This window comes from Anguilla anguilla, chromosome 12, assembly GCF_013347855.1.
Source record: "Anguilla anguilla isolate fAngAng1 chromosome 12, fAngAng1.pri, whole genome shotgun sequence".
NCBI lineage: Eukaryota > Metazoa > Chordata > Actinopteri > Anguilliformes > Anguillidae > Anguilla > Anguilla anguilla.
In genome coordinates, this window is record NC_049212.1 from 15,705,324 (window position 1) to 15,729,902 (window position 24,579).

Here is a 24,579-nt window from a genome sequence, read left to right on the forward strand (position 1 = left end):
GAAGCTGCAGTCTACTTGCAGTGGGTCTGCACTTTACTTTGGTGATATTTGTGTGTGATTTATTCTTGACTTATGAACCTGTTTGTTGCATGGCCTCCTTCTGACCTATATTTGGTATAGACCACTGCTAAATTTGTACCTACATTATCCATTTTGGTTTGTGGTGCCGCTGTCCGTAGGTGATGATTGGGTGTGCGGTACATTTGGTTTTTGATCAGGCTGTTCAGTGTATATGAGGTTGACAAAGGTAAATACAGGAGTATGTTACAGCAGTGATGAGATATATGTAAACTCTGAATCCACAATGGTGAGGAGGGGGCGGGGACGGGGGCAGATCAGCTTGTCTAGCTGCGCTGGGAAGAACTGCTTGGAATTTTTGGTATTTTTGGCATGGATGTAATCTTTGGATTTTTGTGCACAATCCTGTGTCTATAAATAGCCGACAGGTTCTATCAGCTGGCAGATTCTGAGTGTAGCCACAGCAACACCCAGCCTGTTCTGGAGAACTTCATCTGTCTGAGATCTCTTACCTTTTCCAGTTTTGCACATTGTTTGAACTTTTATTTACACATATCTCATGTGTAATTATGGGGGTTTTATAAATGTTAAATATGAGCAGCTTTCAGTTGTGAGTTCAGTTCTAGCCTGTACTGTTTCTAGCCAAATCACCTGCAGTGATGTGACTTGTTGAAGACTGGAGGGTGTGCCAGCAACCAAGAAAAAATTGTACTTTCTCTAATATAAGGTGCCCACAGGGATCTGCCGTTTCTAAACTGTTCCCTGTAGAACCACAGGTAGGTAGAGCTAAGAGGAAAGACGTGGGCAAAATATGTGATCATCAGACTAAAGTCAGGTGGTGACATTCGGACTGCCAGATTTCATCCCTGACATCTGATGGCTCAGGAGCCTCGTAGGTGTGTACTCGGCACATCTGGATCAGGTTTATTAGTGAAGTGTGCACCTGAAGCACGTACGTCCGAAAATATATAAAATATATTTCATATTTAATTGCATGAAGAAATGTTTCAGCATAGATTTTAAAGTGCTCATTTGTGTTTGTAGTTGATCAGCTAATCCATATTTGACCTGTCATAGTCCAGCAAATGTGGTGAATAAGAGAGAGATGTGGTTCATCATAGCTGTCATGGTTGAATTTGTTTCCACGCCAGAATCACATAACATCTGTGATCTGGGGGTCTATGAGTTTGTCCTTCTGGCTAACGGAACACACGCGTATTCTTATAGTTTCGAAATGTATGGGAAATCTGCTGCTGGTGTGGGAGGGGTATTTTCCCCGGTACAGAAGTGGGCGGGGCCACAGAGGGTCTCTCACAGAGGCGTTAATGAAGAGGGCAGGTGGGCCGGCCTCACGCTGCTCTGCGACTTCAGCAGGTACACACAACCTCTCCACAGAGAGCGCGGAGCTGCTAACGGCTCACCCCTGTGTGTGTGTGTGTGTGTGTGGGTCAGTCTGTGTGTGTGTGTGTGTGTGTGTGTGGGTCAGTCTGTGTGTGTGTGTGTGTGTCAGTCTGTGTCTGTGTGTGTGTCAGTCTCTCTGTGTGTGTGTGTGTGTGTGTGTGTGTGTCAGTGTCAGTCTGTGTGTGTGTGTGTGTGTGTGTGTGTGTGTGTGTGTGTGTGTGGGTCAGTCTGTGTGTGTGTGTGTGTGTGTGGGTCAGTCTGTGTGTGTGTGTGTGTGTGTGTGGGTCAGTCTGTGTGTGTGTGTGTGTGTGTGGGTCAGTCTGTGTGTGTGTGTGTGTGTCAGTCTGTGTGTGTGTGTGTGTGTGTGTGTGTGGGTCAGTCTGTGTGTGTGTGTGTGTGTGGGTCAGTCTGTGTGTGTGTGGGTCAGTCTGTGTGTGTGTGTGTGTGTGTGGGTCAGTCTGTGTGTGTGTGTGTGTGTGTGTGTGGGTCAGTCTGTGTGTGTGTGTGTGTGTGGCTGTGGGTCAGTCTGTGTGTGTGTGTGTGTGGGTCAGTCTGTGTGTGTCTGTGTGTGTGTGTGTGTGTGTGTGTGTGTGTGTGTGTGTGTGTGTGTGTGTCTGTGTGTGTGGGTCAGTCTGTGTGTGTGTGTGTGTGTGTGTGTGTGGGTCAGTCTGTGTGTGTGTGTGTCAGTCTGTGTGTGTGTGTGTGTGTGTGGGTGGGTCAGTCTGTCTGTGTGTGTGTGTGTGTGTGTGGGTCAGTCTGTGTGTGTGTGTGTGTGTGGGTCAGTCTGTGTGTGTGTGTGTCAGTCTGTGTGTGTGTGTGTGTGTGTGGGTGGGTCAGTCTGTCTGTGTGTGTGTGTGTGTGTGTGGGTCAGTCTGTGTGTGTGTGTGTGTGTGTGTGTGGGTCAGTCTGTGTGTGTGTGTGTGTGTGTGTGTGGGTCAGTCTGTGTGTGTGTGTGTGTGGCTGTGGGTCAGTCTGTGTGTCTGTGTGTGTGTGTCAGTCTGTGTGTCTGTGTGTGTGTCAGTCTGTGTGTGTGTGTGTGTGTGTGTGTCAGTCTCTGTGTGTGTGTGTGTGCGGCTGTGGGTCAGTCTGTGTGTGTGTGTGGGTCAGTCTGTGTGTGTGTGTGTGTGTGGGTCAGTCTGTGTGTGTGTGTGTGTGTGTGTGTGTGTGTGTGGGTCAGTCTGTGTGTGTGTGTGTGTGTGTGGGTCAGTCTGTGTGTGTGTGTGTGTGTGTGTGTGTGTGTGTGTGGGTCAGTCTGTGTGTTTGTGTGTGTGTGTGGCTGTGGGTCAGTCTGTGTGTCTGTGTGTGTGTGTGTGTGTGTCAGTCTGTGTGTGTGTGTGTGTGTGTGTGTGGCTGTGGGTCAGTCTGTGTGTCTGTGTGTGTGTGTGTGTGTGTCAGTCTGTGTGTCTGTGTCTGTGTGTGTGTCAGTCTGTGTGTGTGGCTGTGAGACAGACGCCTCGTCCAGCTTTGCTCCGCCCCTACGCGTGAGTCACCTGTCTGTTCACAGCTGCTCAGTGCTGTGCTGCTTAGACTCCCCTAATGCTGAGTCGGGGCTCAGAGAATGTATCTTTTGCAATATAAAAAATGATGGCTTTGGAAGTGGTTACTGTCATATGACAAACCTGAAAATCAAATAGTGCTTTCAAACATTATTATTAATTTTCCTGGTTTGTTTTGAATAGGCTGTAATTAGGCGAAATGGTGGAAATGAAAATGGCACGATTAGCTTTCCTTATGGGTAACTCCTCAGCTCCCCCTTCACTCCCTAGCAAATAGTCTAGCTGTTTTGATAGGACCTACAAAGACTCATCAGATTCATCCAGTCTAGCATCATTCCAGGTTTAGGATTGATTCTCAGATGACAGGTATTGTCTCTCACGCATAGATTACAGAAAGAATGTGGATGACGTGACTGTGAAGTCACCCAATGAGGGCTTATGAAAAGCATTTTAAAACCGCGGAAGTGCAGCTTTCATCTCGCTGTGCAGTGAGGCAAACTGTCTCTGATTCGTCTGATTCGTCCACAAAATATGGAAATATTCTCTGAATGTCACTATAACTTAACAAATCAGCGCATGGGGAGACACTAGATGAAGAGTAAACACCTACGTGTTCTTGTGGGGAAAAAATGATTGACTTTGCATTTTGACCGTATTGGTACCATTGACTTTCATTGAAATGGGTGGCTGAAAGACCGACGCTGGAACCAACTGCACTGTCACTAGTGAGCAACGTCTCCCAACAAGACCAGGAAGTGAGCTTCAAAAACAAATCTGGTTTTTGGCCGCTTGATCTTACGTCACCTTTTTGCCCCTCAGTTGTGCACACTGCAAGCAAACTTAATTCCTGTGCAGCCAGAGCTTCAAGCCTGTCAGCTTGAGTAGCTGTGAGAGATTGGACCCGCTGCAGTACTCTGCTGTGTAATCTGCTCCCTGTGTTAGGAGAGGGAGTTGGGTTATTGTGCAGTGTGCTGCTACAGTTTCTGTAGAGCGTTTGTAATGTATGTGGATGGAAACAGGGGTGTGGCAGGGTGGTGGTAGTTGGATGTTAAAATGGTGGTGATCATTGGGGTTGGGCACTGCTGAGCACCACTAAAAACAGCAAGGTTCCCTCCCCCCCCCCCCTTACACCCCATCCAGCCCGCAGACATGAGTCACTGTGGTCTGAACACGTCACACATGGGGAACACCAGCATCCCCGCTACACTCACCCAGCTGTGTTCCTGAACACACCCAACCTTCCCCACACCACTCTCTCCAACACACCCAACCTGCCCCACACCACTCTCTCTAACACACCCAACCTGCCCCACACCACTCTCTCTCTAACACACCCAACCTGCCCCACACCACTCTCTCTAACACATCCAACCTGCCCCACACCACTCTCTCTCTAACACACCCAACCTGCCCCACACCACTCTCTCTAACACACCCAACCTGCCCCACACCACTCTCTAACAAAACTTTTCCCTGAGGTTTTAATCTTATTAGGAATATCTATGTGGGGCAGGGCAAGCACATAGAAAGGTTAAAGGCATTTCAACATTTGACTAAAGCACTGCAGATATAGCACACTGCCTTCTAGTCATTATACAAAGTGTGGGTCTGAATGTTCATATATTATCCTTGGACCTCAGTCCTATCCCCCATCAACATATACACATGCATACACACACACATACACACTCACAGACATATGGACATGTGCACACACACAACACACACACGCACGCATATACAGACATGTAGACGTGCACACACCCACACACACACAGACATACAGACATGTGCACGCACACGCTGCGCACAAGCACACACACACACACCGCTGCCATCATAGTGATTGTGCTTCGAGTGACCGGGGATTGTCTGTTGCTTTCACTTATAAAGGCGGCTTAGCCCTGTTTGTTGACCAGCGAAGCAAGCTTAAAAAGAAGTTAATTGGGTATGGGGGAGAGATTAGCCAAATCCCGTCCCCTTTCCCCCCTCTTCCCCTCGCCCCCGTCCTTCCTCCTCTGACTCAGGAAATGGGAGTTCAGCCAGCAGCCCGCACTGTTTCCGGGAATCCGTCCCATGATGCCTCAGTGCAGTCAGCGGACACGATATGAGCACCATTGTTCGTGCAGCCACAGGAAAACTGTCCGAGCCTGTTTCCAAAAGTGAGCTTCAACTGCCCAATCGCAGGCTCAGTGTGGCCGACTCAGACTTCAGCCAGCCAATCACGAAGTTTGTTCCCAAGCTTGTGAGTGGAACAGCACATATTCCTGAAAACGGCTTGTGAGAGGCGGGCTACACTATTGCAGCTGGAGTGCCTGTGTGAGTGTGTCTGTGACTGTCAGATTGTCCCTTTCCTAACAGACTCTCTGTGTCCACAGGCCCAGCAGTCTTCTCACTACTGACCCTCCTGATAAGAAGCTTCTGTCGCACGAGTTTGACACAACAGGTAAATGCCCCCCTACACACACACACACACACACATGCACAAAATGCAATCGTTGATGTACCAGCTGATATGATATTATTTCATGTTGATAGAACACCCACATTGTTGCTGTTCTCACATCATACCGTGCCAGACTACTTTATCTTCAACATCTGGTCACACCCAGAATGAGCATGTAGCTAACCCAACAACAGTAGTGTATCTGCAAGATACCATTCACAATTGTAGCCATACCTTTCAAATTACACTTGTGAAATAACAAATGACCATTTTATATCTCAACTAATCAAAGATGCACATGGAGCATAGAAAATGTAAAAAAAAAAAAAAACTGATGTGGGAATTATTTACTGAACAAAACCCCTTTATAGGGAATTCCTTTGAAATCAGTGGCACCTCCCAATCCAGCCAAGAAGCTGCTGACAGCTTCTGTAACTTGATAGACAGTTTAGCCTGAGTGGTTCCATTAACTCTTATAAACGGCCACTGGAGCTTCTTGGTTGTTGCAGCGTGCTTCATTAGATTCCCCTGGAGTGTTTTGTGTTTATTGTAATAGTGAGCAAATTATTAAATATGATAGCTTGTTTTTTTAGCAATTTTTGCTGTTCCCACATTTGACTGGGCCCTAAAGCTGTCTGTGCTCTTTCAAACCTGCTAAGCACATACAGAAATGACTGGTGCACACACATTTTGTTTTCTGCTTTGTCTACTGGTGAGCAGACAGGCAGGGAAACAAACCAGAGTGCAGGGCTGTAAATGAGTACATTTTACCGTTGCTAAATGGTGAAAAACAAAAATGGAAAATGGTAATTAGGCCTACATGTGCCTGTTGAGAAATGTGTATTTCTCTTGAAACTGGGATGAATGTGAGGCGATCACGCTGACAGATCACAGGGAAGCCGGGCGGTGGAGCGTGCGTGTGCCCCATCTTCCTCATATCCCGGACCGTCCTTTCATCTCTCCCTTAAACAGTCATGGAAACCTTCTCTGAGGGAATGTGGGAGTGGTCATGTGACCGGGAGGCTGGTCATGTGTGGTTTCAGTCATTACCCGCTCGGTTCACTTTTTCCGTTCGTGCCGCGCGTTCAGGCTGGGTCTGGATGACAGGGCAGGAAGGCTTTGGGCTGACTGACTGCCTCTGACCTGCTCAGTGTGCCACTGAGCTACCGTTATGTATGCCACTGAGCTACTGTTACACATGCCACTGAGCTACTGTTACACATGCCACTGAGCTACTGTTACACATGCCACTGAGCTACTGTTACACATGCCACTGAGCTACTGTTACATATGCCACTGAGCTACTGTTACACATGCCACTGAGCTACTGTTACATATGCCACTGAGCTACTGTTACACATGCCACTGAGCTACTGTTACATATGCCACTGAGCTACTGTTACAAACTGTTACACATGCCACTGAGCTACTGTTACGTGTGCCACTGAGCTACTGTTACACATGCCACTGAGCTACTGTTACACATGCCACTGAGCTACTGTTACACATGCCACTGAGCTACTGTTACATATGCCACTAAGCTACTGTTACATATGCCACTGAGCTACTGTTACATATGCCACTGAGCTACTGTTACATATGCCACTAAGCTACTGTTACAAACTGTTACACATGCCACTGAGCTACCGTTGTATTTTGCTAGTTTGCCTATTGCGTTTAATATAATGCGGCATTATTTATATTTTAGAAAATGCATAGTCTGACTGAACTTTACACAGCTCACAGGCAGTGTTTGGTGGCAGTGTGAGCTTGCATGGCGTGCATAAAGCCGAATTCTCAGTACATATACACACGACCCATTTCTCCTGAAGGGAAAATGTCCTCTGATGCCCCCTGGTGGACTGTGGGTTGGTTATTTTGATGTTTGTGTGTCTTGCGCATAATGTTTTTATTTGGTATGCGACGTGTGTAGGTTATTGCGGTGCGTGTGTGCGTGCGTGTGTGTGTGCGTGTGTGCGTGCGTGCGTGTGTGTGTGTGCGCGCGCATGCACCAGCCCCTCCCCTCATTACCAACCGTACCACTGTCAGGCTGACTCCCTGAGACCACTTACATGTTACAACGGAGTTACAATGCTGCAGGATCAGAATCAGGATCAGATTGCCAATGTTGTGCTTTTGAGTGCACATATGAGTCTTCAGACAATACGGAGAGGCGATTGGTTGACCTCTGCTTGTGTTTCAGTGGGTATATTCAACAGCAGCAAAACACAAGGTAAACATTCTTAAACCAAAATAAATATATCTGATCTGAACATGCAGTGCATAAAGTTGTATGTATGGCAGGTGTGGCAGTTATGGCCTTTACACTGTGGCCAGTTGCATACGCTAACTCATTGTGATATGTTATTCACCCTCTGACCTCACGGGCCTGGCATTCCCACCCCTACGACACGTCCACAGAACGAATGTCTCCCTAAGAGTGTTGCAGAATGTAGCAAACAGTTTAAAGGAAATTCAGAATGTTACAGCATGCTGTGCTTTTTAAATTCGCCTAATTTTTTCAACCATTTGGTTTTTAAAAAAAAAAAAAAACCAAATGGTTGAGTTCTGGCTATGTCACACTTTTCCTTTGCTGTTGCAGTTGTGTGTGTTCTTTCATAAATGGGGTTTCAGAAGCTGCTGTGAGGGGCGGTTAGAACAGTCATTTCCCCCACTGTGTGTGACTGTGACTCTGTAATGAAAAGAACCATAGAGCCTCTGTCCATCAGCCAGTACAGGAAACTTGTGCTCTCGGCCATCTGGCTCTGTGGCCAGGGCAGCCTGTGAGTGCACGTGCGTATGTGTGCGTGTGCATGCGTGTGTGTGTGTGTTCCATGCTGTGTGCGGTGCCGTCATGCCAACGCTGGCTTTTTCTTAAAGCTCCAGCTCCCATAGGCCCAAAAAGACCCAATTTCATCATCTTTTACATGCCAGTTATCGACTAATATTGTGCTAGACAGTCTTTATGGAGGAATACTCCCCTATACCAGGGGTTCCCACTCCAGTCCATTAAAGCATAAGTTGTTTGAAAACTTATTTGATAAAAAGCATTCAATGAATATGGAATTTTAATTATTTGGAACATTCTGACATAATGTGGCAGTGAGAGGATAAAGCATACCTCATTAGACATCAAAGCTGGCTAATTGAAACCATTTGATGGCTTGATATACCTAAGGAGTACGCCTGTTGTTCGGCTGGGAAGTGGGATGGCGGTGGGGTGGGAGGGGTGCAGGAGGACCAGGGTTGGTAAAGTTACTGTCCCTAATAGCACAACAAGATGTGTGTATTTTAACAGAAGCATGAAGAAGCAAGTGCACCTACAGTGTGTGGTGCCTCCCTCTCTTTCACACCATATGACACTGTCTCTCTCTCTCTTTCTTTCTCTCTCAGGGCTCGTGCAGAGATGTGTGATCATTCAGAAAGATGATAATGGCTTTGGCCTGACCGTGAGCGGAGACAACCCTGTGTTTGTGCAGCTGGTCAAAGAAGGTAAGAGCTCTGCGCTGGTTACGCAGGTAAGAGCTCCGCGCTGGTTACGCAGGTAAGAGTTCTGCGCTGGCTATGCTGGTAGTAGCTCTGCGCTGGTTACACAGGTAAGATCGCTGTACTGGTTGCACAGGTAAGATCCTTCCACTGGTTACACAACTAAGAGCCCTGCGCTGTACTTGTTGTGCAAAGAAAAGCCTTGTGTTAATTACGGTAGCCTGTGTGTAATTAGTGTGCATATGAGTGCTGCTCTTAAAATACTTATATCAATCAGTTAATCACATAAGCAATCTTTAATGGTGTATAAAACCACATATACATATACTTTCGAGTATTGACAGGTAATTATTTTCCTGACAGGTACTTATGATGTGTTCTGTGAATTAAGCATGGCTGTTTAGCTGGGCAGGCTTTGAGAGTTTTCTCCGCAGGTCTTGTTAAGTGTCTCTTAAAATGTCTGAAATAGATGCACATAACACTGCATCCAGCATATCACCGTGCCTGTTGGGTAATCAGTCGCTCTACCTGTCGTTCATCATTATAGGACTCTCTGTGTTGTTCTCTTGCCTGCTGTGAACAGCTGTCTCAGCCCTGTGGCAGCCTGTAACTCGCTGTCCCCTCTGTCTCCTGCAGATGGCGCTGCAATGCGGGCGGGAGTGCAGACAGGTGACAGGATCATTAAGGTGGGTTAGTGAGAGCTCTCAAGCAGGAGCATCAGGCTCTACAGACAGCATCACACTGACCCCTGCAGGACTGGCCTGGTAGCACAATAAACGTGTGACTCGCACCCCTGTAAAGATGTCTGTGCTTTACATTCATGTGATGGTCCCTATCTTTTAACTAGTGATGTTCCTTCAGTCAAGTGTCAGTTTTAAAAATATTTTTGATATGAGATCTTTTACAGTGAGTGAATGTGGCATTTTTGGTTTAATGTATTTATTTCTTTTTTTATTTTAGGTGAACGGGACCTTAGTAACACATTCAAACCATGTAGAAGTTGTGAAGTTGATCAAATGTAAGTACAGTATAAATAGTTTGTGGCTTTGCGTAATATTTTTGCTACGATTGGTCAATGGAATGTTATTTGATCTGTCAAACGGGGTGCCACAAAATCATAGCTGAAAGGGAACGGGAGCATGGGTAAAATTGCTTTACACTCGAGTGGAACGGTTTGAGGTAATGAACAGAACACAGAATAATGAAATCTACATACCAGTCATTTCTTGTCTGGTATTCAGATGCTCTCACCATGATAATGGTAAATTAAAGGAAGATACTCAGAAGTCTGTATTTAACAGTGGAGATATGGAGAGTGAGGGGAAATGAAGAAACCAGAGAACTGGCCTGTCTGCAGTTGAATTGATGGGCTAATGTGGATCATATCGGCTGCATGTTAAAATTGCAATCTCTTCAGTGTTATGAGTATGAGAACAGTGATATGAGAACACAGAAGTGGAATAGTGGAATATTGCCATTGGAAGCATTGCTGGGTTATTAATCTGAAGGTAACAAGCAGATTTCAGCAGGAAGTGCCTGCCTGCTGAAAAATAGAACATGGCTCAGTTTCAGGCAAATCTAGTTATACTCCCTGTGTTATAACAAGCTTTGGGTAGCAGCATCTGAAAAAGTAAATGTAGTAAATGTAAGTTCAAGTTTCCTTCTCTGCATCCAGTGAGGACATTTTTCACCCTAATTGACCTCTCCTCTCTGTTCCAGCCGGCTCCTATGTGGCCCTCACAGTTCTGGGACGGCCCCCGGGGCTCTCCCACATCCCCCTAGCCGAAGGGGATGGGGAGAGGGGATCCATTCTCACCTCCCCAAACTCTCCAGGACAGGCAGGAGAGGACTGTTTCCCCTCCCCCCGGCCCGCTTGGGTAGGCACTGCGCTGCTCCTCTCTCCCCTCTCATTCTTCCGCTTGTCCTTGAACAGCCCTCCCTTACAGCCCGTCTCTCTGCTTATTCCCTGTGTTTCTCCTGCAGGAGGAGAACAGTAATGTGCTCAGCCAGAAGGTGGACATCTTGCAGAAGATGCTGTCTAAGGCACAGAGAGATCTGCAGGTGAGCTTTACCTGTGTGTGACTGTAGATCTACAGGTGAGCTTTACCTGTGTGTAACTTTAGCTCTGCAGGTGAGCTTTACCTGTGTGTGACTGTAGCTCTGCAGGTGAGCTTTACCTGTGTGTAACTGTAGCTCTGCAGGTGAGCTTTACCTGTGTGTGACTGTAGCTCTACAGCTGAGCTTTACCTGTGTGTAACTGTAGCTCTGCAGGTGAGCTTTACCTGTGTGTGACTGTAGCTCTACAGGTGAGCTTTACCTGTGTGTGACTGTAGCTCTGCAGGTGAGCTTTACCTGTGTGTGACTGTAGCTCTGCAGGTGAGCTTTACCTGTGTGTAACTGTAGCTCTGCAGGTGAGCTTTACCTGTGTGTGACTGTAGCTCTGCAGTTGAGCTTTACCTGTGTGTGACTGTAGCTCTGCAGGTGAGCTTTACCTGTGTGCGACTGTAACTCTGCAGGTGAGCTTTACGTGTATTTATTTGTGGTTTGTGGGTGCTGTTCTCTCTGTGTGGGATTAGGGTTTGAAATGTCCCATTCTCTCCTCTTCCAGGTGCTGAAGGAGGAGCACGGCAGGAACCCCAGTCCGAAGCTCCTGAAGGAGATCCACGAGGCAAATAAACACATTCCACAGCTCCAGCGCCAGCTCAGCAAGGCCATGGGAGGAGGACAGGTATCACATGCTACATGCACTACATGCTACATATACAGCATGCGCTTTACATGCTACATATACAGCATGCGCTTTACATGCTGCATATACAGCATGCGCTTTACATGCTACATATACAGCATGCGCTTTACATGCTACATATACAGCACACACAGCACATGCTATACCTACAGTACGTGCTTTACACACTACATGCCCTATGTACATGATACATTGCACACTTCATACTCATACTGAGCTATGTGGGGCAGGGACGGATGTGGGGTTTGTGCAGCTGACCAATGGGTATTATTCTAACAAATTATCTTCTATTATCAGAACATTTGTTCCCTCTGGGAAGTGGGGTACTACTTTTTGGATTGTTGGACCATTAATAGATGCCTTCATGCAAAATAGAAAATGTCTTTAGGCGACAATAGCAAATAAAACTTTGTAAATTATATTGGTAAATGTTTGTCATTTATGCTGTGCTAGTCTGAGAGTTTGGGCTGTGCTGGTCAGTGAGTTTGGGCTGTGCTGGTCAGTGAATGTGGGCTGTGCTGGTCAGTATGTTTGGGCTGTGCTGGTCAGTGTGTTTGGGCTGTGCTGGTCAGTGTGCTTGGGCTGTACTGGTCAGTGAGTTTGGGCTGTGCTGGTCAGTGAGTTTTGGCTGCGCTGGTCAGTGAGTTTGGGCTGTGCTGGTCAGTATGTTTGGGCTATACTGTCTGAGTTTGGGGTGTGCTGGTCAGTGAGTTTGGGCTGTGCTGGTCAGTGTGTTTGGGCTGTACTGGTCAGTGGGTTTTGGCTGCGCTGGTCAGTGAGTTTGGGCTGTGCTGGTCAGTATGTTTGGGCTGTGCTGGTCAGTGAGTGTGGGCTGTGCTGGTCAGTATGTTTGGGCTGTACTGGTCAGTGAGTTTGGGCTGTGCTGGTTTGTGTGTTTGAGCTGTTCTGGTCAGTGAGTTTGGGCTGTGCTGGTCAGTGAGTTTGCGGTGCACAAATTAGTGAGTTCTGGGTGTGGTGGTTTGGCTGGTGAGTTAGTTTGGGGTATGCTAGTTATGGTGGTAAGTTGGTTTGAGGTGTGGTGGTTATAGTGGTGAGTTGGTGTGGGGTGCTACACTGTTGAGTGACTTTTGGGGGTGCTGCTCTGACGCTGTTGGGGTTTCAGGATGGGGCACCCCTCGGTGAGGTGGAGGAGGGCAGCGTGGGCCAGACGGACCAGCAGCTCCCTCTGCGGGCTTTCGGCAGCACTGACGGGCCCTGGACCGGCAGCACAGCGCCCCCTGTCAGTACTGCCGCGCAACACCTTGTCTGTCTGGGTTTGCCTTTGCAGGCCTGCTGTCTGAGCTCTGTTGCGAGAGGATCGCTTTCTGTCGTCAGTCGGTGATTTGCGGTTTTGTGTTTGTGCCAGTTCTGTTGTGCCCTTGTGTTTGCATGAGTGCAGTTGAGTGATATCTTCTGGTAGTAAATTTGTCTGTCAGGACTAATGCACTCGTGTGTTTGTCAGTCCTGTGGCGTTATATTTTTGTCTGCACTGTTTTGTTTTGCATATGGTTGTCTGGTGTTGTTTTGTGCACACAGTTTTGTGGTATTATTTTGCATGCGTGTCGGTGCCATCGTGCGGCCTTGCGTGTTTGCACAGAGTTGTGATGCGCGGTGTTTGGGACAGACGCGGTGCGGTGCTGCATGTTTCAGGAGGCGGCCATGTTGGGCCAGAAGGGCTGTGTAACGCGTGCGCTTGCTTTCTGGCTGCAGGTCACGCACGGTCTCTCGGACAGCGCGTACCAAAGAGACTCCGGCCAGAGCCCAAAGACCACGCCCAGGGACGGCCTGAACTGCCCCTCCTCCGACGCGGAGGACACGCCCGACCAGGTGAGAGAGGGCCCGGGAACGAGCGCTAACGCGACCCCTCTCACCGCCGCGCTTCACTGACCCTTTCCCTCCTGCGGCAGGACGGCTCCGCCACGCCCCATTTGGGAAGCCCCGCCCCCCGACTCTTCCCAGACATCATCGTTCCTGAGGAGGAGTACTCCGACGCGGAGCAGGAGCAGGAGCAGGTGCGGTCTCCTTCAGCCCGTTAGCCTCGTGTTGGTGTGACCGCTTCTTCCGCCCCTCTGACCAGCGTTATGTCTCCACGCCTCTCAGGTCAACGGCCAGTGCAGCTGCTTTCAGAACATCGAGCTCCTGAAGGCCCGCCCCGCCCACCTGGCTGCCTTTCTGCATCATGTGGTCTCGCAGTTTGACCCCGCCCCTCTGGTAAGAGCCCCGCCTCCCCTAAGAGCAAAAAATCTTCTGTGTGCCCTTGTGGGAAGGCTCTGTTTTACTGCTACACCTGGAGGTCTGGATCCCTTCAGTGGGTAAAAAAGGAGGCTGTAGTGTCACGTTTAATAATGCGACTGCACTGTGTCCTCAGCTGTGCTACCTGTATGCTGAGCTGTACAAACAGACCAGCTCTAAAGATACACGCCGCATATTCATGGAGCTGAACACCTTCTTTATGGACCGAGCAGCAGTGAGTACTAATCTACCGCACATCCTGCAAGATACCACAACACAACCTCAACCAACCACATGACACCACTGCAGTGACCTCCTGTCCTGCTTGGGGACCCATAGTTAAGGCTGGGTGTTTGTCAGGAAAAATATTGGCGAAAGTCGCAAAGCAATCACGGAAAATTTGTTGAAAATAACAGAAAACTGAAAAAAGCAGCAGAAATCACGGGGTGTTTTAAAAAAAACATACGTTTATTTCATTAATTAATATATCACATGTGCAGCAGTGTGGAACCGTTGCCATGATATTTGAAATAACATTCAAGTTTGAAAGATAATCAGTGGTTAGTCACCACTAGGAACAAATCCAAGTAAAATGCATTGATTGGCTGGTTCTTTTAATCACTTCAGTTCATCATGGAAAGGGCACGCTTTCTTGCCTTTAATTTAACTGAACGTTAGAAACATAGTTACATTATTCAAGTCACGTTGTTAAAATTATGAAAATGGGTTACCATGTGTCCTTTAATTATTTCTTTGAATTGAATTTTGGTACAGCATGTTGTACACTGTGAGCTTTGAGTCTTAGATGGAGTGCCTGTTGTGACTGAACTAGGGGAAGGACCCTGTGGCATCGGCACTGTTGACTGGTTTAGATGCCCTTAGATGTCTAATTGCAAGAACTGACAAGGATAAGAATCTTGATCCCTGCGCGTTCCAGAATCTGTATATACTGTTTCTCACTGCACTTCGTTTCTCACAGCATTTGCCAATATGGTTAAAAGACTTAGGCTTGTACAAATCACAATGTGGGCTACATTTAGGTTGACAGTTACCATCCAAAACTGCCGAAAAATCATATAAACGGCAATCACAAAAACAGGGAATGTCATTGTGTTGAAATAATACATTTTTGGTGCAATTCTTAAAATGAATGTGAGTGAATTGTTAGCCTAATAATAACCAGGAGGAACAGTGATGCCAGCGGTCAACAAGAGCATCTGATGTTGCTAGTATTCACGGTATGCAAATAGAATGGGGTAGGCTCCACAAAATTACTTGCAGTATAAAAGGGTGAAATATTCCTTTACGGTTGACAGTTTCCATCAAAAACCGGCGCAGAAATAAAGAACTGGGAGTCACAAAACTGCCAAAACAATGGCAGAAATTTCAGAAACCGTGACAACTGCAACTTCCATGACGAACACCCAACCTTACCCATAGTTAATATGTAACATAATTACATAATGAATACTATTCATTTCTCATTCTTCTTAATGTTCACAGATGCAGTTCACAGTGCAGCTATACATTACTAACAAAAATAGTTTAAAGCAATTCTGGGCTTTGCTTTTGATTTTGCTTGTCATGTAGTGCCATATTATCAACCTTCAGTTTAGCCTGGATGGTCTGCCTGCATGACCTTCCTCAACAGTGATGAGCAGGGGAGACTAGGCAGGTAGTCCTCAACAGTGATGAGCAGGGGAGACTAGGCAGGTAGTCCTCAACAGTGATGAGCAGGGGAGACTAGGCAGGTAGTCCTCAACAGTGATGAGCAGGGGAGACTAGGCAGGTAGTCCTCAACAGTGATGAGCAGGGGAGACTAGGCAGGTAGTCCTCAACAGTGATGAGCAGGGGAGACTAGGCAGGTAGTCCTCAACAGTGATGAGCAGGGGAGACTAGGCAGGTAGTCCTCAACAGTGATGAGCAGGGGAGACTAGGCAGGTAGTCCTCAACAGTGATGAGCAGGGGAGACTAGGCAGGTAGTCCTCAACAGTGATGAGCAGGGGAGACTAGGCAGGTAGTCCTCAACAGTGATGAGCAGGGGAGACTAGGCAGGTAGTCCTCAACAGTGATGAGCAGGGGAGACTAGGCAGGTAGTCCTCAACAGTGATGAGCAGGGGAGACTAGGCAGGTAGTCCTCAACAGTGATGAGCAGGGGAGACTAGGCAGGTAGTCCTCAACAGTGATGAGCAGGGGAGACTAGGCAGGTAGTCCTCAACAGTGATGAGCAGGGGAGACTAGGCAGGTAGTCCTCAACAGTGATGAGCAGGGGAGACTAGGCAGGTAGTCCTCAACAGTGATGAGCAGGGGAGACTAGGCAGGTAGTCCTCAACAGTGATGAGCAGGGGAGACTGGGCAGAGAGGGAGAGCCAGGCATTGTGCAGCCTGTCGTCTGTGAGGGCTGATGAGCACGCCTCAGAGTTTGGGCATTTGGCCAGAAGACGCGGTTAACATCCCTGCTCTTCCAAGGGATCGTTAATGACATCCTGAGAACGCGCTCTACCGAGAGCTCGCTTCCAAAGAGCTTCCAAAAAACGGGGCAGAGCTCAGCTGGATGTGCTGTGTTTCTAACATGGCCTGCTGTTTGTGCTTCTAACATGGCCTGCTGTTTGTGTGTGCAGAACCTGAAGGTGCCAGTGCCCGAGACCATCTCCTCCGACCTCGGTAAGCACACAACCAGGATGTGCACCTATAAACCCTGTGCGCTGATCCCTTTATGCTGTATCTAAAGGCTGCTTTAACCTGGGGCACAGGCCCTGCAGTAGTACACCCCTGAGTGTGTAATGTTCTGCTGTGTGTGTGTGTGTGTGTGTGTGCAGAGCGGAGGAGGCCGGAGCTCATCCCAGAGGACTTGCACAGGCAGTATGTGCAGCTGCTGCAGGACGTCCTGCTCACGGACATCCAGAAGAACCTGGAGGACTTCAGGTGAGACAGCTGCCCGCTCCCGAGAAAGATGGAGATGTGCAGTGTGTGTGTGTGTGCGTGCGTGTGTGATTTATCTGTGTGTAATGTGTGTATATATGACGTGTATTCACGCAGGCAGAAGCGCAGTATGGGGCTGACTCTGGCGGACGGTGAGCTGAACAGGCTGGATGCAGAGCAGGTCAGAGACCGGGCAGCGCTGGAGAGAGAGCGCTCCTGTGCGGAACAGATCGTCTCCAAGATTGAGGATGTGCTGTAAGTAACGGTGCTCTCTCTCTCTCTCTCTGTCTCTCTGTCTGTTTGTCTGTCTGTCTCTTTCTCACTGAATATGGGTGAACTGAAAATATCTTGTGTTGTGTTTTAGGTTGACTTCATCTCCGTCAGAAGAGGATAAATGGTAAGGGAGGTTCTGCGCAGTGTCCTGCGTATTGCTGTATAAATCTGTGTGTGATGGGGGTGCGGTGTCCTGTATGAATCTGTGTGTGATGGGGGTGCGGTGTCCTGTATGAATCTGTGTGTGATGGGGGTGCGGTGTCCTGTATGAATCTGTGTGATGGGGGTGCGGTGTCCTGTATGAATCTGTGTGTGATGGGGGTGCGGTGTCCTGTATGAATCTGTGTGTGATGGGGGTGCGGTGTCCTGTATGAATCTGTGTGTGATGGGGGTGCGGTGTCCTGTATGAATCTGTGTGTGATGGGGGTGCGGTGTCCTGTATGAATCTGTGTGTGATGGGGGTGCGGTGTCCTGTATGAATCTGTGTGTGATGGGGGTGCGGTGTCCTGTATGAATCTGTGTGTGATGGGGGTGCGGTGTCCTGTATGAATCTGTGTGTGATGGGGGTGCGGTGTCCTGTATGAATCTGTGTGTGATGGGGGTGCGGTGTCCTGTATAAATGTGTGATGGGGGTGCGGTGTCCTGTATGAATCTGTGCGTTACGCCGGTGATGATGACGATGGTTAACTCGTCCGTCGCAGCGCCGCCATGCAGTTTGTCATCCTGACCTACATGAGGCACCTGGGGGTGAAGGTGAAGGAGCCTCGCAGCCTGGAGCCCAAACGCGTCCGGATCAACTTCCTCCCCAAAATCAAGGTGCTGCCCCACCCCACGGTCAGGAGCACACGCACGTATGCACACACACACACACACGCAGACCTCTCACACACTCGTCTCTCCTCTCCTGAAGGGCATGCAGAAGGGTGTGAAAACGGAGAAGGAAGGGGAGGAGAAAGTGAAGAGGACTCGGTTTTCCAACATCCTCGGAGGCCCCCCCCGGCGGCTCAACCGCATGGACTCCGCGTCCAGTAAGTGCCGCCGGCGCGGTCCTGCCTCCTTCAGAGCCCCCTCGGGCCCAGCCCTGGGGCCCCTGTGCCCACCGCGCGGCTGTAAACGCTGAGCTGATGCTAACGTTAGCGCAGGAAACCGCCATCTGCAGATCAGATCCGTATCGCCACATCACAGCGCCGCTCCGCCCGCCGGATTCCTGTGCGCAGCGCCACCCTTTCCTGCACGGATTCCTCAGCGCTCGCTGGGGGACAGCCTGCACAGGCTGGCTCTTTGTGCGTCTGATCGTCTGTGCAGTCAGCAGGACGGCGGAGAGAATCGTGACCGCTCGTGTGCTTGTGACCAGTGCGTGCGTCAGTCGGTCTTGTCAGCGGGACGGCCGTGTGACCCCCTCTCTGTGCGATCGTCTCCGCAGCCGCCGTGGAGATGAGCAAGCAGCGCCCTCAGAAGCAGCTGTCCCAGCCGGCCCTGTCCACCCCCGAGCACCCCGACGGGGCTCGCGCCCGCGGGAGCCAATCCAGCGAGGGCTCGGACCTGAGCTTCCCCCCCGCCCTGGTCACCTCCCCCACCCACAGCGCCGCTGCCGTCCTGAGCTCTGAGGGAGGGGGCAGAGACCCCGACACCGGTGAGTACCCCCGCCCCCCCGCACTGGGGTGTGCGCTCCTGCGCAATCACACACGTAGACACACACACAAGCACACACACACAAACACACGCACACAAGCACACACACACGTAAACACACGCACACGAGCACACACACTTGGTTGTGCTTGCATTTGTGCTGTGATGTAAAATGGGACAGTAGTGGACAAATATGTTAATGAAATAATCCCAGACTTTCCATATAATACACTTTTTTTACGGTTGCAAGCCCCTGAAGTGGCTGGAACCTATTGTTATTTATATTATTATTCAGAAAATGTACGTCTTTCAAAACTTTGTTGCTTTTTATGAGGTTTGGCACGTAAGTTGAGGACCCAACGCTATACCCTCACAGCAATTTTGATGCAAATAAATCCTTAAGGGGGCACTAAACTAAATACACTTTTTTGTCAGAAAATTAATTCATGCCTTCATTCATGTTTATTATAATAGGCTTGTGCCCTTAATTGTCGCTTGCTATGTTTTTGAACTATTTTTTTTAATCCAGTAACAATTTTGTGTGGTGTTTTTGCCTTTGCCAGTTGAAACAATTGAAAGCAATGTCTTGTATTATAATGGATTTGACATAAAGAGAGAGAGACATGTTTTCCCCACTTCTCCCCAAGGCTTCACGCCCTCCTCTGCCTTCCCCAAACTGAGTGAGGGGCTGACTGGTGGGGACGCCCTGGACAGTGCAACACACACCCCTAACACACTCTTCGACTTCAGCCTCTCCAGCCCGGACCAGCTGCAGGAGGACGAGCGAGAGAGCGACAGGTGAGCAACAACTTCATGAATGCCCACCACACACGCGTGCTGTGTGGGCTGTGCTGAGCTGTGTGGGCTGTGCTGAGCTGTGCTGAGCTGTGCTGAGCTGTGTGGGCTGAGCTGGGCTGGGCTGGGCTGTTCTGTTCCCCCTGAATACTTTCCCATTCAGTAAATGTATGGAGATGTAAAACACCAGATTCAGTGTGTGCTTTCTCCTGTTGGCCTCAGGCCAGCATGGCGGTTAGAAACAGGCTCAGTAAAGTGAGCTCTCCCTTGTGTCTTCCTCAGGGCCGTGGAGGGTGGGACGCCCAGGCCCATCAGAAGGTGAGTGGCGTGTGTTTACCTGCCCCTGGGCTCTTGGATGGGCATGTGGTCCTCCTCTCACTGGAGGCACAGCAATGGGATGGGCCTTCAGTCACACCTGGGCATGTCAAATTATATCTCTCTCTGCCTCGCCCTCTCTCCTCCTCTCCCTCTGTTTTCCTCTCGCTTCCTCTCCCTTTCTCTCCCTCTCCCCTTCTCTTACTCCCTCTTTCCCTCTCCCTTTCTCTTACTCCCCTCTTTCCCTCTCCTTTTCTCTCTCTCTTACGTCCTCTCTGTCTCTCTCCCTTCCTCTCTCCTTCTCTTACTCACTCCCATTTTCTCTCTCTCTCTCTCTCTCTCTCTCTCTCTCTCACTCTCACTCTCTCTCTCTCTCTCTCTCTCTCTCACTCTCTCTCTCTCTCTCTCTCTCTCTCTCTCTCTCTCTCTCTCTCTCTCTCTCTCAGGACGGATACCCTGTGTGCAGCGGAGGTACAGAGCGAGGACGATCAGGAGCGGGACGCTGAGCAGGACCCCCCAAACTGGCAGCAGCTGGTGGGGAGGGAGGTCCTGGCCAGCCTGACACCCCACGAGATCAAGAGACAGGAAGTCATCAATGGTGAAGCCCCGCCCCTCCTCTAACACACAACTGTGTGATGACATCATCACTCACCAAAAGCAGGCCGCATATACTTGTACATATATCTTATGTACAAGTATCTTTGCACAGAAGGAAATGCTGTGATGGCTGTGGGTGATCAGATTTGTAACAACGGCTGTATGCAGCTGGGTGGTTTATGAGTGCTGTAAGCAATCAGGTGTGTTGTGATTGCAGTGGACCTTATTATACCCATCAGAAAGGAATGTTGTGATCATTTGTTCTGTTTTGATCCGCACTGGAGCGAGAGAATATGTCATAATTCACTGTAATGTGGCCTCCGGACGGCTGTGCAGCACCACCTAGTGGATGTTGATGTATGAGCATGCTTCTGACGTCTGAACGTTCCTCTACCCCGTAATCGAAGCATGCACGGCTTGTTCTGTATGTACTGTGATATAACACGGATATATGTAACTGGCATAATGCAGTGTTTATGTGTAACGGTGGGGCAATGCAAGAGCACTGATGCATTAGGGGTCGGTCTGGCACCTACTGATAAGCCCAGGGGAGCGCTAGGAAGTGTGACTGAATTATGCGTTTATAGTGATGGCTTTTATCCAGCCAGAAAAGGACAGTATTTTACCCATAGCTGTACTGTGTGTGTGTGTGTGTGTGTGTGTGTGTGTGTGTGCATGTATTTATGCAAGGTCTTTATTGTGCTGAAAGTGCCTGTGTGTGTCTGTACTGATGGAGATCGTCTGTGCCTACAGAGCTGTTTTACACAGAGCGTGCTCACTTACGCATCCTTAAAGTGCTGGACAGCGTCTTCTATCAGAAACTGACCAGAGACACGATACTGCCCCCTGTGGACATCAAGCGCATCTTCACCAACCTCGAGGAGATTATCCAACTTCACGGTACAGCCTTCTAAGCCGTGCACCACACTTAACCACATACCCACCTACTCATTATACGGGAATTCACACTGGCCCTCTCATTATGCATAACACATACTGACCTCCTCATTGCATATTGACCCAGTACACTGGTACATACACTGACGTACTCACCACACTGACTCAGTCTTACATACTGACTTACTATACATTAGCACATGCTGACTCATTATACACTGACATGCACTGCACTCATCATCACCTAATGTTAACCTACTCACCAGCATACTCCACAGCCTGACACATACGACCTACTCCCTATACACTTCACATTACGTATGGACACACACTGACCTGCTCGGCCTCTTTCCTTTCCTTCCTTCCGCAGGCTCGATCGCAGAGCAGATGACCACCATACGGAAGAAGAGTGAGACCGTGATTGGCCACATAGGAGAGGACCTGCTGTCCTGGGTAGGAGTGACTGCTGCTCGGCTTGTGGAAGTGCAGAGTGCACCGGCACAGCTGTCCAGGCTGATGTTCTGCTTGTCTGTACTGTGGAAATTCCCAATTTTGTTTGCACCATGCACTGTGCGCTTTTTTCCATTTGTGTTATGAACATCGTGATTCAATGTGGAACTGAACCAAATTTGACAGCTGATTTGACATGGGGCCTCAATGACTCTGTATAGGACAAACTCAACTCTCACATGAGAAGCAAAATGCTTTGACATAATAATTAGCCGCATTGATGAGCAGTGTGGTAGCGAGCTAGCTAGCCGACCTACTGGTGATTCAGGTTAACTGTGGTACACTGTACTAGTTACTGGCTGAGACTGTCACATTGTCTGCACAGAAAAGAAGCATGTCTTCACGTGGGGCTGAAACTAGATCCGTGTGTATTAGACATGGTTGTAATCACACGCGGTTCATGATCGCTGTGAGTCAGCTTCAGTTGTAAGCAGTGAAAATATTCCTGAGGAGCTGTGGTGAAATCATTCAGATCTTGCGGTCGGTGCTGGTCTGCTGAGTGCCTGTGATGTAATGGCGGCTGTTAGTTTAGCGCGGAGTGCGGGGCTACAGAGCGGCGTGTGGCGCTCTGGGGTGTCCTGGGTGCTGCGTCGCTACGGTAACTGACCCCCATACGCCCCGCCCGCTGTCTTCCAGTTCGGCGGCAGCGAGGAGGAGAAGATCAAGCGGGCCGTCGGCACCTTCTGCAGCAACCAGCCCTTCGCCCTGGAGCTGATCAAGAGCCGGCAGAAGAAGGACGCCCGCTTCTCCTCCTTCATGCAGGTGAGAGAGAGAGAGGGGTTCAGCTGGTCTCCATGGAGCCGTTCTAACTGGCACCGTGGTGAAGTCGCTCAGACTGGGACCATTATTAAGGCTTTGGCTTGATAAATATGCATGTGAGACTCACACTGTGGCTTAGTCATGTGGGGAGCAGATGATTGGTCATCTCTATTCAGTTTGATTCAATTTTGTGGTTACCTGAGGGATGGACTTGCTGTTGCGTGTTTATATCACTGTATTTTTTATTTATTTTTTAGTTGACACTTTGCATGCACGTGTGAGTAGAGGCAGATAGTGACCGTGTATTCGTGTGTGTATTATGTAGGAGCCAGAGTGTAACTGTGTGTGTGTGTGTGTGTGTGTGTGTATAGGAGGCGGAGAGTAATCCTGTGTGTCGCAGACTGCAGCTTAAGGACATGATCCCAGTGGAGATGCAGAGACTCACTAAGTACCCGCTTCTGCTGGAGAATATCGCCAAGTACACAGGTACCCAGCCCCGCCCCGCCCACTCCACCCAGCATGCATTAGCCCCTCTGCCTTGTGAAATAAGTGGTCCCAGATAGTTAATGATTGCTTTGGTTCCAGTGTTTGGCTAATATCTAAAGTGATAAAGAATTAAATACCAATTCATCTGTTCAAATTTGGAATTAACCCCAACCATGAGCCGTGGCATATCCACAAGAGGAGTGCTAAGTGGATGCGTCTCATAAAGATGTGGCTAAGAGCCCGGGCCTCTGCAGCTGTGTGCTGAGCGCTGCAGTAATGGCTCTGTGCATTGTGGGAAAGGGCCACCCACAGCGGCGTGCCGCCGTCGCCGGGATGCTGTAATTGTTCAGCCGGCTGTAGAGTCTGGGCTCAGGAGACCCCCCCCCGCCTCAGACCCGTGCGGCTCCGGCTGCAGAGCCCTGCGAGTGTGACCCGGGGCCTGTGGAGGTGTTTCCTCACGGCGTCTCAGTCCCGCGCTCCCTGCTTAATAAGGTCGTTATCTCCGCTCTCCTGAGCACGGGAGTCATTTAGCACGTCCGCTTAACCCTGCCTCTGTTTGCAGTTACATTAATAGTCTGAATGCGCCGCGTCATCGCTGTTTTCAGTTACAAGTGTGTAATGGATGGCCTACTTATTGGAGTTGGTTTTAGTATTAAACTCTGTCCTGTGTGTGTGTGTGTCTGTGTGCGCGTACTCAAACTTGTGTGTCTGTGTGCATATGTTTGTGCTCCTGTGTCTGTGCATGCATGCATATGTATGTGATTAACAGATGATGCGGAGGAGAAGGAGAAGGTGAAGAGGGCAGGTGAATGCTGTAGAAAGATCCTGAACTATGTGAACCAGGCTGTGAAGGAGGCAGAGAATAAGCAGGTGAGCCGGAGCTGTGCTCTCTCTCCCTCCTCACTCTGAGACGAGCTGCTCTGAAGGCATGACGAGTGGCAGGCTCCTCCCACACTGAGGCTCCTCCTATACTGAGGCTCCTCCCACACTGAGGAGTTCTGACACTGAGGCTCCTCCCACATGCCAGCCCCTCCCACATTTAGGCATTCTCAGACTGAAGCTCCTCCCACACTGAGGAGTTCTGACAATGAGGCTCCTCCCACATGCCAGCCCCTCCCACACTGAGGAGTTCTGACACGGAGGCTCCTCCCACATGCCAGCCCCTCCCACACTGAGGATTCTGACACTGAGGCTCCTCCCACATGCCAGCCCCTCCCACATTTAGGCATTCTCAGACTGAAGCTCCTCCCACACTGAAGAGTTCTGACACTGAGGCTCCTCCCTCATGCCAGCCCCTCCCACATTTAGGCATTCTCAGACTGAAGCTCCTCCCACACTGAGGAGTTCTCACACTGAGGCTCCTCTCACATGCCAGCCCCTCCCACACTGAGGAGTTCTCACACTGGGGAGATGCTCACACTGAGGCTCCTCCCACACTGAGGCGCTCTCACATGCCTGTCTTGCCTGTGTTTGCGTTGCAGAGGCTGGAGGATTACCAGAGACGGCTGGACCTGTCCTCCCTGAAGCAGAGTGAACACCCCATGATCGCTGAGTTTAAGGTGTGC

At 49.4% G+C, this 24,579-nt stretch overlaps 1 protein-coding gene across 4 annotated transcripts in view; it reads left to right on the forward strand.

Annotated features, from left to right (window-relative positions):
• The window catches only part of arhgef12a (Rho guanine nucleotide exchange factor (GEF) 12a), a 47,101-nt gene that overhangs the window by 16,842 nt on the left and 5,680 nt on the right, over positions 1–24,579 (forward strand). For 2 of the 4 annotated variants that reach the window (XM_035384808.1, XM_035384809.1), the window contains exons 2-29: positions 5,294–5,361; positions 8,755–8,853; positions 9,484–9,533; positions 9,808–9,865; positions 10,567–10,724; positions 10,831–10,908; positions 11,456–11,575; positions 12,720–12,836; positions 13,307–13,423; positions 13,504–13,608; positions 13,697–13,807; positions 13,965–14,063; positions 16,450–16,492; positions 16,648–16,753; positions 16,868–17,005; positions 17,115–17,147; positions 17,725–17,839; positions 17,934–18,051; positions 18,447–18,656; positions 19,303–19,453; positions 19,733–19,768; positions 20,212–20,363; positions 21,116–21,262; positions 21,630–21,712; positions 22,406–22,531; positions 22,900–23,014; positions 23,784–23,884; positions 24,496–24,573. In XM_035384808.1, the coding sequence (XP_035240699.1) occupies positions 5,294–5,361; positions 8,755–8,853; positions 9,484–9,533; positions 9,808–9,865; positions 10,567–10,724; positions 10,831–10,908; positions 11,456–11,575; positions 12,720–12,836; positions 13,307–13,423; positions 13,504–13,608; positions 13,697–13,807; positions 13,965–14,063; positions 16,450–16,492; positions 16,648–16,753; positions 16,868–17,005; positions 17,115–17,147; positions 17,725–17,839; positions 17,934–18,051; positions 18,447–18,656; positions 19,303–19,453; positions 19,733–19,768; positions 20,212–20,363; positions 21,116–21,262; positions 21,630–21,712; positions 22,406–22,531; positions 22,900–23,014; positions 23,784–23,884; positions 24,496–24,573 (2,932 nt within the window). Of the gene's footprint in view, positions 1–5,042; positions 5,161–5,293; positions 5,362–8,754; positions 8,854–9,483; positions 9,534–9,807; positions 9,866–10,566; positions 10,725–10,830; positions 10,909–11,455; positions 11,576–12,719; positions 12,837–13,306; positions 13,424–13,503; positions 13,609–13,696; positions 13,808–13,964; positions 14,064–16,449; positions 16,493–16,647; positions 16,754–16,867; positions 17,006–17,114; positions 17,148–17,724; positions 17,840–17,933; positions 18,052–18,446; positions 18,657–19,302; positions 19,454–19,732; positions 19,769–20,211; positions 20,364–21,115; positions 21,263–21,629; positions 21,713–22,405; positions 22,532–22,899; positions 23,015–23,783; positions 23,885–24,495; positions 24,574–24,579 lie in introns of those variants that run through there. The other 2 variants (XM_035384811.1, XM_035384810.1) reach the window with 2 other exon arrangements.